This window comes from Bufo bufo, chromosome 3 (genome assembly GCF_905171765.1).
Source record: "Bufo bufo chromosome 3, aBufBuf1.1, whole genome shotgun sequence".
Classification (NCBI taxonomy): domain Eukaryota; kingdom Metazoa; phylum Chordata; class Amphibia; order Anura; family Bufonidae; genus Bufo; species Bufo bufo.
The window spans coordinates 212,775,963-212,788,161 of record NC_053391.1 but is presented as its reverse complement, the minus strand read 5'-3'; the positions used below and the strand labels follow the sequence as shown (position 1 = coordinate 212,788,161).

At 41.6% G+C, this 12,199-nt stretch overlaps 1 protein-coding gene across 1 annotated transcript in view; it reads left to right on the top strand.

Moving 5' to 3' along the window:
• Positions 1-12,199, top strand: part of SYT6 (synaptotagmin 6) — a 653,770-nt gene that overhangs the window by 258,997 nt on the left and 382,574 nt on the right. The window contains exon 2 of the mRNA XM_040423920.1: positions 11,254-11,314. Coding sequence (XP_040279854.1) covers positions 11,254-11,314 — 61 coding nt within the window. The remainder of the gene's footprint in view (positions 1-11,253; positions 11,315-12,199) is intronic.

The following is a 12,199-nucleotide window of genomic DNA, read 5'->3' as shown; positions in this document are numbered from 1 at the left end:
CAACAAGGTGCTGATAGCATTCTTTAGAAATGTTGGCCCATATTGATAGGATAGCATCTTGCGGTTGATGGAGATTTGAGGGATACACATCCAGGGCACGAAGCTCCCGTTCCACCACATCCCAAAGATACTCTATTGGGTTGAGATCTGGTGACTGTGGGGGCCATTTTAGTACAGTGAACTCATTGTCATGTTCAAGAAACCAATTTGAAATGATTCGAGCTTTGTGACATGGTGCATTATCCTGCTGGAAGTAGCCATCAGAGGATGGATACATGTTCTCATTCTGTTTACGCCAAATTTGGACTCTACCATTTGAATGTCTCAACAGAATTCGAGACTCATAAGACCAGGCAAAATTTTTCCAGTCTTCAACAGTCCAATTTTGGTAAGCTCGTGCAAATTGTAGCCTCTTTTTCCTATTTGTAGTGGAGATGAGTGGTACCCGGTGGGGTCTTCTGCTGTTGTAGCCCATCCGCCTCAAGGTTGTGCGTGTTGTGGCTTCACAAATGCTTTGCTGCATACCTCGGTTGTAACGAGTGGTTATTTCAGTCAACGTTGCTCTTCTATCAGCTTGAATCAGTCGGCCCATTCTCCTCTGACCTCTAGCATCCACAAGGCATTTTTGCCCACAGGACTGCCGCATACTGGATGTTTTTCCCTTTTCACACCATTCTTTGTAAACCCTAGAAATGGTTGTGCATAAAAAACGCAGTAACTGAGCAGATTGTGAAATACTCAGACCGGCCCGTCTGGCACCAACAACCATGCCACGCTCAAAATTGCTTAAATCACCTTTCTTTCCCATTCTGACATTCAGTTTGGATTTCAGGAGATTGTCTTGACCAGGACCACCCCCCTAAATGCATTGAAGCAACTGCCATGTGATTGGTTGACTAGATAATTGCATTAATGAGAAATAGAACAGGTGTTCCTAATAATTATTTAGGTGAGTGTACTTTGGCTTATAGAATATAATATCATATGCCCTAAAAAAAAAAACTAACGGGCAAATTCCTATATATTACAATCCACCCTTTCCACATTGGGCCTGAAAAATGGCTAATTTTAAAATACTATGTATTTACAATGGCTGCTATTGCATTGCAAAAGCCAATGTGGCAGAAGCATTCCACAAATTGTGATGTACAACAGATGGTACTTTTTCCTTGACTTTACCTTTGTGGTGAACTATGCTACATTTGCTCGTATTGATTTGCACTATTCAACCGTAGAGGGTCCCCTGGAGACATGTTGCTGTACTTTCGTATGCCTTCTGTATGACTCCAATTCCTACAGCAAAATTTTGGAATGTTCCATCAATTCCCTTATGTACGGAGGTATTCTTGCTTTGAAGAATTGCTTCTAAAGGATGATATTTTCATACATACGGCATCCAAGTGTTGTATGGTAACATGTTTGGTGCAGTCCATGTGTCTTCATAAAAAGGAAGTGTACAGCCTCCATACGTTGCCATATACATGAGTATTAAAAGGTGCAGTAGGTTTAAATGGGGTTTTACAAAGTCCCATTGACACGTAAAGGGAGGACAGCACTATGGAGAAGAAAAGTGGGGTATGGCATGTTGGTATTGGCATTGTTGCTAAAGTAACTAGTATGTGGGCAAAGTAATGTGGTGTTAGTTTATGGACACTGCTATATTGCTGCCATAATATTATACAGTAGGTAATTTTTCATGGTGGCTCAGGCAGTTGTTAGGCTAGAGCAGTGGTGGCTAACCTCCAGGACTCCAGTTGTGGTAAAACTACGACTCTCAGCATGCTGCATTCATTTCTGGGGAGTTCTGAGAACAGCCAAGCAAGTGTGCGTCTTGAGAGTTGTAGTTTTCCACAGCTGGAGTGCCAGAGGTTAGCCATCGCAGGGCTAGAGGTACACCTAGACTTTCTATCTCTCACTGTAAATTGATTCAAAATTATTGTCCATGAAAATACATTGAGTAGCTTGAAAATCTAATTAATTCCTCTACATGTTGGGAATCCAGAAATAAATAAAAAAAAGTAGTAGATATTTTGTCCTCCATTGCATAATATAAAAACTGCTTGGAAAGTTATTAGAAATCTGGAAAATATTGTTGTTTTTTTTTAAATTGGGGAACCTGTTGGTGTTTAATGCTGTGGTTCGGACAGCATTCAACAGAACCCCTTAAAGGATCTTCTGCTAGCGTCTTAGTGCCAGATACTACAGAACATCTTCAGAGAGCTCATTGAGTCTATGCCTCCACAGGTCAGAACCATTTCAGTGACACGGGAGGCCAGTGGTTTTGTTGTTATACCTGAATGATGTATATAAAAACAATCCATGCAGAACTATGAACAGAGATTTGAGAGATTTCAGAGACTTGGGCATTAGAAAACTGAGGCAGAACATTATATATTGATTTCTATAGGAGTGTGTTGTAGGCATGCTCTGTAATCTCAGTTCTGAGATAAACTGCTCAGAAATGTCAGTCAATGGGGCTCTCTGGCTTGAATGATTTTATTCATGTAGAATTAAAGGAGTTGTCCCACAAAAAATATTCAACGTTATTCAAACCAGCACCTTAATCTGAATATCATATCTTTGAAATTGTATTTGATTAAAAATGTAATATAGCTACTGAGTTATTCAACAAAATGTATCTGTATAGTGCCACCTGCTGTTTGTTCTTTTACTTACTTCTCTGTCCACCTTGCTGAGCTGGACGCACATGCTCAGTTACCATCCTTCAACTGCCACAAGCTGTACCTGATGTTAGAGGCTGTGACAGTTACAAGGAAAGAGCTGCAGCCGAAATGACCCCCATCCCCAGAAAAGACACTCCCCTTATCTACCAGCCTGGAATAAATCTAGCAGAACAATTGTGGATAACCCCTTTAATAATATAACAACCTTGCCATTAAATATGTTTAATGGTATAAGTTTATAATAAGTTTAATACGTTATAAAAAGGGTTTTGACATTAAACAATAGGTCAACTATATAATAAATTCCCATATATGATCAATAACTAGGTATCTGTACAGTACACGTTTTACTACTTCACCTACTGTGAACCTTTATAGGTTATGGGCCTCTGAGATAAAAAAAAATATATATATCAAACCCATCAGATTTAATGTCTACATAAGCAGCAGGAGGAAGCGGCGTGAAATTGTACAATGAGCAGAGTTGTTTGTTTTGCATTTGATTTGGTAAAAAGCCAAATCTTATGTCATAAATTGTTCCCAGGGGACAAGCTGATATAACGCAGTAGGAGCAGCTTACAGGAGTTGCACTTTGCAGACCACATGTTTTTATTAATGTGCTGCAGTCTACTGGTGTCTGTACCTTCTCCTATACAGAAGTATCTAATGGTTTTAGAAGCAGCTCTGCAGCCGATTAGAACTGCAGGCCAGGGATAGACTGACAGGAGTATGAAAGCTCCTAATACACATTAGGCTATAGTTCAACATAAACATTGGGGCATCCTGACTCTTCCCTACATATGATGTAAGATAAAGACCAAAGGAATCCAGCTTCCAAAAAAGTGACCGCCTTTATTCTGAATGCTAAATAAAATCCAATTCAGACACCACGTCTACGCGTTTCGGATCATACAACCATGATCCTTACTCATGTGAATAAGGATCATGGTTGTATGATCCGAAACGCGCAGACGTGGTGTCTGAATTGGATTTTATTTAGTACTCAGAATAAAGGCTGTCACTTTTTTGGAAGCTGAATTCCTTTGGTCTTTCTCTTACATCTTCTGCAGAGGTCATCATGAATAAGAATCATGGTTGTATGATCCGAAACGCGCAGACGTGGTGTCTGAATTGGATTTTATTTAGCACTCAGAATAAAGTCGGTCACTTTTTTGGAAGCTGGATTCCTTTTCTCTTTTCCATTGTGCTTATTGCGCTTTGTTCCCAGCGCAGCCCCTGCTTCGTTGGAGGTTCAGTGCAGGTGAGCGCAGCAATTATCCTTTTTTTATCTTATATTCAAGAGAAAGATCAGGCATGTTGACTTTTAACTCCTAATCCTTTTATTTTCCCAGGACATAAGTTGACTCCAGGGGTGTCTGGCAGACGCTTTTGTTGTGAGTCCTTGAGGAGCTGGAGTGGAATATGGGAGTGGTAGTGGCTATATCACATTGGCTTCCCTTAGACCATTGCTCTCCAGGGCTGATGCAGCAAAAGGAGGGGGCAGCCTTTCTTCCCTCAGGGCATACCCTGATGTTGGGGCTCCTGTCTGATGGTAGCTGGGGTGCCCTTGATGTTAAGTGTTAGTATGGGTGCAAGGCAGGAAGTGTAGAGTGCAATGGCCGGCATATGGCGCTGGAGTCAGTAATAAGGCCAGATGTAGAAGAATAAACGTCTCTCTTTCCGGCAGTGCAAAATCCAACAGTAGCAAAACCTAGTTCTAACAGTACACAGTGCATTTCTCTCCCAGATAATGATGTATGAATTTAGGCAAGGATGGTTTAAAATGTACGGGCACCTTAAGGAGAATGTGTGACTTCTTCTGACTACTTGCATCCCCCATGTAATATCAATTCTAGAGCAGCTATTCATATGACTCTGTATTGTGTCATTCCTTTATTATTCCTTCTAGAAGTTATGAATTCATTGTTAACAGTTTGCAATAAAGATCCAGATGAGTGCAGTTGGGGGAAGGGGGGGTCCTCGCACAGTAGGACATTATCCAATCAGGGTTGCCTTTTAAGGATACGGTTTTGCATTACCACATTTAGAGAGCCATAACTTTATCTGTTTGAGGTTTATTTTTTAACCACTTAATGACCACAGTCATTAATCGGCTCTTTTCTAGGCTGCCACCTTTTTCCAATGGCCTAGGAAAAGCGCTGCACGTGTCTCTAGCGCAGCGGAGGGCAGGGAGCAGAAGGAGTGCCGCTGCGGGTCGTTTAACCCCTAAGATGCCGCAGTCATTAGCAGCCGTAGCATTTAAGTGGCTTAGAGGGAGGGAGCAGTGAACACCACTGATGAGATCTATGCTGTACTAAATGAATGGATTTATGCACAGAGACAGTTTGGAGTCATACATGTTCCTGTGGCTTTATACTATAAATCTGTAAGTACTCCACGTGCTGCTGTATGATGCCTTTGTACAGCACTGTATTGATTATATGGATGAGTAGCTCTTTATATGACATAGTTGCTTTTCTGTCATATTTTTAGTCAAATCATGTTATTATGACCAATTTCTACTTTCAAAGTCAGCAGTGTGTAGCTCATTATGGAAGACACATGTAGTGAGCTGGCTTGGTGGGTATATAAGGTGTGAGATAGGCTGTCTGCACACATATCTCTCGTTGCTGTAATGGGTAAAAGGAGCGATTTATCAGATTTGCAAAAGGGGATGATAATTGCCTTTTGGGTGGCAGTATTTCTGAATCTGCGCACTTTGTGAACTGTTCGGGTGTATGGTGAGTGGCCAAATGGCACCACTGCGAAAAAGCAACGTGGAGACTGTGGATCACCACGCGTCATTGATGTAAGAGGTGAATATCAACTACCATGGTGTGCAAGGGCACAACGACATGTTACAGTGGAGCAGATCACCCCCAATATAAACCAGGGGGTTACCAGACATCTAAAACAATAGTTCAGCGAACCCTACTTTATGGGGCTCTGAAGCAGACAGATGGTCACTGCACCTCTGCTAATAAAGTTGCATCTCCACAAATGACTTCAATTTATGTGGCACTATTTGAAACTCCATTGCAGATCCCCTACACCCATATACTGTATGCTGATTGTCTTCCCTGGAGTGGATGGGATCTTCCAGCAAGACAATGCACCATGTCGCACTGCTAGAAGTGTCCGAGATTGGTTGGAAGAGCATGACCATGACTTCCAAGTACTACCCTGGCCCCCTAGTTCCCCAGACTTGAACCAATTGAGCATTTGTGGGACCACTTCATGTTCACTATATGGATACTCCACCACGCACCCTCCAGCCAGGGGGGAATGGGAACTTAAAGTGGCCTCAGCAGTTGTGGGGTGCACTGTAGTCAGCATGGCTCCAGATACCAAGGAGCCAGGACCTTATTAATTCACTCCCAGACCATGTAACTGCTGTCCGTGTTGCACACGGTGGTTACTCTTATTAGCTGGTGGTCATAATAATGTGAATTGACTGTGTATATGGAGCAATCCTCCATATAAAATTGGAGGTATATGTGGAAACAAGTGCTTTATTATGGGAATGTTCAACTTCCAGGCTGTGAAGAGCCATAATACAGTGAAGCACATAAGCCCTGAAAGTTCTGATAACAGAGATACACTGTAGAAGAAATCATTTATAAATGTCACGTAATGCTCATTCAGCAGCTTCTACCTGTTCACTAATTGCAGTTGTACTATCTTATTACTGTGGGACCCAGCTTTTCTTGCAACTTTGTGCGGTGCAGTAATAAAGACAACCATTAGTCTTCATTACCTGTATGCTCTCAGCTTTGGGTAATACAATGCATTTTCTTTAACCTGAGAGATAGTAAGTAATAAGTCTATATTAAAAGGGTTCTATACTAATGAAAATATGTTATATAGAGTCAGCACATCAAGGGTGAAAACGTAGTAATTTGCAGCGTCCAGGTTTATTAATAATGCTGTGTTTTTTACACCAGTGTATGTAGATGGGGTGGATGGCAAAATCTGCACCAATTTATTAAAAGTTGCATGTCTAATAATGACTGTGGTGCATTTGGAAATATCTGCCTGTTTGAAAATCTGCAGTACGTCTCTTGCAAGACCTCATCCGCTTTTCTCATAACTTTATAAGTGTTATGAAAGGGGAGAAAGTCTTTGATTTACACTTAAAGAGATTTTGTCACCCCATTTTCGGTTATAGAGCTGCGGACATGCACGGCTAGCATGTTTGCAATATACCTGTCCTATAGCGCTGTGTCCTTTTATTTTGTTTAAAAAATGATTTTAGAGATATGTAAATGAGCCTTGTAAGGTGCCCAAGGGGCTGTACGAACCTTCTTGGTGCCCAGCCATGCCCCCCTGTGAAGGAGCCCAGCACCGCCTGCGTCCTCCGAATCTCCTCCTTTCTTCACAGTAAGATTGCCGTAATCTCAGGATGCGCGAGCTCGCGCATGCGCAGTGCCAGTATAGTGTTCCTTCCCTGTGCTGGCATCAGCCTCAGGGAAGGAACTGCGCATGCATGTCCGCATCTCTATAACCTAAAACGAGGTGACAGAATCCCTTTAAAATGTATCTAAACATATTAATATATGTTTCCTAATGTGTTCAAATATTGCCTATGGAGGCAGCTAGAAGGGGCACAGAGAGCAGGAAGCTGTGACAGCGGCAGCAGATTTGACCTCGTTAGCCATGTATGGACAAACCTGGTTAAAAATCTTTGCTGTCCACAGGTATTAGATTCTACTTTTTTTTTTCAACATAACTATGAAAATAAAAGGGGTTTTTCAAAAGAAAAAAAAATATGGCCCATCCATACAACAAGCCAGCAATGTTTGATAGGTTGCACTGATCAGGAATCAAACGGATGTAAGTAGAGATGAGCAAATTTCTTAAAATTCATTTCTGGGCCTATTCACTCTAATCAGTTATCAGATTCAGTTTGGGTCCAAATAAATTTAGCCCAAATAAGGCTACTTTCACACTTGCGGCAGAGGATTCCGGTAGGCAATGCCGTCACTGGAACTGCCTGCCGGATCTGTCGAAACGTATGCAAACTGATGGCATTTGTCAGACGGATCAGGATCCAGATCCGTATGACAAATTCATTGAAAGGTCGGATCCGTCTCTGGTGTCATCCCGAAAAACGGATCCGGCATTTATTTATCTATTTTCAATTTTTTTGCAGTCTGAGCGGATCGTTTTGCCGGAACACTCGGGGACGGATCCGGCATTAATGCATTTCAAGGGGAAAAAATGCCGGATCCGGCATTCCGGCAAGTGTTGCGGAATTTTGGATGGAGATAAAACCGCAGCATGCTGCTGTATTATCTCCATCCTGAAAAGGCAAAAATACTGAACTGAAGACATCCTGATGCATCCTGAACAGATTTCTCTCCATTCAGAATGCATGGGGATAAAACTGATCAGTTCTTTTCCGGTATTGAGCCCCTAGGACGGAACTCTATGCCGGAAATGAATAACGCTAGTGTGAAAGTACCCTAAAAGATGTCCCGATTGGTCTAAAAAGTCGTGTATGACATTGTGTGGTTGCCTAGGACTGTATCCAACCACTTTCAAAGTCATGCCAAGACAGCATTAGCAATGTCAAAATGATAGCAATACATATGTCTATGAGTAAAAGAATGTAAGCTGATGGTAACAACCAGCCTGAAAGCTATGCCTTTTTGGAGGCCAATGCCTTCTTTTTTGTCTACTGACCTGGAAAATGGTTGCCACCATTTTGAGTGATTCATCTGTAATGAATTGCACAAGATTCGGAATCAAATTTGATTCATTTAGAATTGATTCCCTCATCTACCTATCTTCCTGGGATATCCAAGAAAAGGCCACCAAAGAATAACCCCCAAAATTCCTCTGAGCTCTGGTTGCTATAGGCAACAAGGCAATTTCAAGCCCCTCCAGATAAATGGGATTGTTGTACATACCTGCGTTATCCTACAGTTACATGTGGGGAATATGCAAAACTAGTGCATTTACCTATGATCGCTTTCCTTCGTTTTTAGTATTTTTTAGTCTGGACATACTCTCAAAATAGAAAGAAATGACATGAAGATAGCAACGTTTCCGCCATAGCCATCATAATCTGTTTATGTTACATATGGACGAACAGGAGGGAGGTCCATGGATAAAATGTATATCAGATTTAAAGCTAAGTGAGTCATGTTAGGATGGGATTAATAAAGTGATCTGTAGCCGTCCCTCGAAGGTACTGAGCTAGCCTTTTCTTTTGATTGCATTTCTGCTTAACCTAGCTGGATTTCCCTTTTCATAATACAGATGCCCTCTACTATTTCCAAGGATTAAATGATAGGAGGGCAAGGTATAGCATGCAACTTCAAACTGCAAATTTCTCGGCTTTCCTCTCCCCGCACAGTCTTTCTATGATAACATCAGCTCTTCAAAAGAAGCCAGAAATTAAATTTTTCAAATTACTTACTTTTTCAATTCCTGCGTATGGCTAATTCAAAAAGTGTTAGTGATATGTTTGTTTTGCTGATGTAGAGCAATAAAATTCCCTGCGCTTTACACATACAGAATGTACCTGATTATAAATGAACCGATCCATCAGGGCTCCGCTCATTGAGTTGCATTAGGAAGCATTCCAGGTTTTCCAGTGCAGAGTGTTCTTTTTGAATGTCAATATTAGCTCTCTGGTGAATGCTTTCAAGGCTAAGTTCAAACCTTAATAACAATATAAACATGCATGTAAATGTTTGAAACGTTTACTACAGCCATTTAACTATTGCTATTGATTACTATTATTGAGGTAGAAGTAGGGGTTGCATCAACTGGATTTTTCATAGTGGACAGGATTATTGGCACTGTTTATATTGGTTTTATTCATGAGAGAAATCATCAAATGTAATGAGAAAATTTGAACTATATTTATTAGATGATTTTTTTGTAACTGTTTTGAAAAGGGGGAGGGGGTAAATTTGGTGGAGATCTCCTTAAAAAGTATAGCAAAATAAACTGTGTTCACTTATACTACATCATGAGTGCCACGTGACCAAACTCCTCTAAGGGCATTGTCTAGGTGAACCCCTTGTTCTTCACAGTACCCCTGATGGTGGGCATAGGCTTTCCCAAGGGGAACGCTAGGTTGCTACTTCTTGAGAAAGATTGAAACACAAGGCAGCTGGTCCAGGCGTACCAGGAGGTACCAGGGTAAGGTACCAGAGGTACAGATATAGGCCAGGTCGTAACCAGAAGCAACAGTGCAGGACCGAAGGATGAGCCAGTGGCAAAGTCAAACAAGGCCAAGTCGTAAACAGGAGCAACAGTGCAGGACCGAAGGATGAGCCAGAGGCGATGTCAAACAAGCAAAAGTTCATGGCAAGTGGCACAGGTACAGGTCAGGCAATCTGGGTTGGCAAAAGGAAAGTCGAGGCAAGCAGGCAGGGATCAAACAGGTAGCGGAGTCCAGAAACACAAGCACGGGTCAGGTAAACAGTAACACAAGCAGAGATCACAGCAACCTTTGTAGGATACAAGGATCTTGACGCTCAGGAACCTGGGAAGGGGGCTGAACAACTTATATACATACAGGAGGGCTAGGTTTGGTAAGCATGGTCACATGGGCTACACCCATAAATTACAGGAAGTGATGCACGCCAACCCTTAGGAAGTGCTACAGGGAACAAGCTTAAAGCATGCCATGCCCGGGCTGGAAGAAACCCATAAAGCGGGTTCACCACCGAACACGGAGCCTGGGACCGTGCTGATAAGCAGGGGACATCAGTGGACAGCGACACAGCAATAATGAGATTTTTTAGCTTTTCTCTGAATCAATTTTACAGGAAAATAGGCTGCACTTAATGGATGTATAGTATAGTTTTTGCATTCTTAGAGATGTCACATAGTGAGCCCAACAGACAGTTGTTTTAAGATAATCTGTAATTACCGATATCAAGAGTATTATGTCCTGATATGTAAACCCATAGAATTAAAAAAGGGTGTACTTTATTTACTGCTTGATGCTATACCTTGCTAAATCTGTCAGACAAGCTCTCTGATGGCTCACCCTTCAGCCCATCTCTGACCACTCCTGAAGCTAAACTAAGATGAAATCTAAAAAGCAATGATACAATAAAAATGAATGAAGATCAACTTAGATTAGCACTCAAGAGATTATTCCTTTTTCGGTGGCAGGTGCCTGCTTCTCTGTTCTCTGACCTGGGAAATATCGGCCGCCATTTTGATTGATTCATCTGAAATAAATTGCAGAAGTTTCGAATTCACTAGAATCAGAATTTTGGGGAAAATTTGTTGCAAATTCAGTTTAGAATTGATTCCATCATCTTTCTATCATCCTGGGATATCCTAGGAAAACGCCACCAACGTATAACTGCAAAAAAAAACCTCTGAGCTCTGGTTGCTATAGTCAGCAAGGCAATTTAAGCCCCTTCAGATAAATGGGGATTATTGTACATACCTGCGTTATCTTACTGGTACATGTGGGGAATATGCAGAACTAGTGCTTTTACCTCTGATTGCTTTCCTTAGTTTTTAGTCGCTGTGGCCTGTGATTGGCTGCAGAGGTCACGTGTCCTCCCCATCAACGTTTTTTTTTTTCCAGCAGAAAGGGGAGTGGAACTGCTGGTCCAGGAACCACACAGACCGAATCTAGCAGCGGGCACCAGGTGAGTATCATCATCACTGCAGGTCGGCCATGTCTGGAGGTCTTATTAAGCTTCAGATAACCCCTTTAACATTTTAACAATTAGACTTACATGTATGAGAACTATCACTAATTAGCATATTGTAAAATATTACATTTCCCCTTAATTTCATGTATTGACCCCTATTACATAGAATGGGTATGAATAATTTAAAGGGGTTATCCACTTGCAAGAGGTAATGGGATAACACATACAATCTGCCTGCAATAAAGAATAGAGTTAATTACCTGACAGATCCTGCGCTGCTGCTGCAGTTCTCCCGTCTGGACTCTATTTACCTTGCTGCAGCAGTGATGTCACACAAACAAATGACTACTGCAGCCAATCAGTGGCCTCAGAAGTGCACCAAAGACGCCAGTCATTGGCTGCAGCAGTCACATGTTGTCGACTTGATGTAACTGCTGCAACGAGGTAAAGAGCCCAGCAAGGAGAACTGCAGCAGCAGCGCGGGATCTGTCAGGTAAGTAACAATCTATTTTTTATTGCAGCCAGATTGCATCTGCTGTTCGGCCTCAGGAGGAAACCCTTTAGGTTAGTACACCATTTCGAAAGAGGAAAGTAATCTCCAGCATTCTAAGTCTTTTCCTGCGGGAAACAGGCAGGTAAAAGACAACATTGAATAAAGATTTACCATTAGTCAAAAAGTAATATGTTAGCTGTAGTTAAAATTGATTGAAAAAGTGGTAGCTAATGAAGGCTGGATCACTTTCATTACAACTGCAGATGATTGGCTTGTGTGACTATTTCATTGGAATTGCTTCAGATAAATAATTTACAAGAGGAGATACTTACATATACTGGTCCTTAATATCATTTGGCTTTATCCATGTATTGGCTGGTTAATAA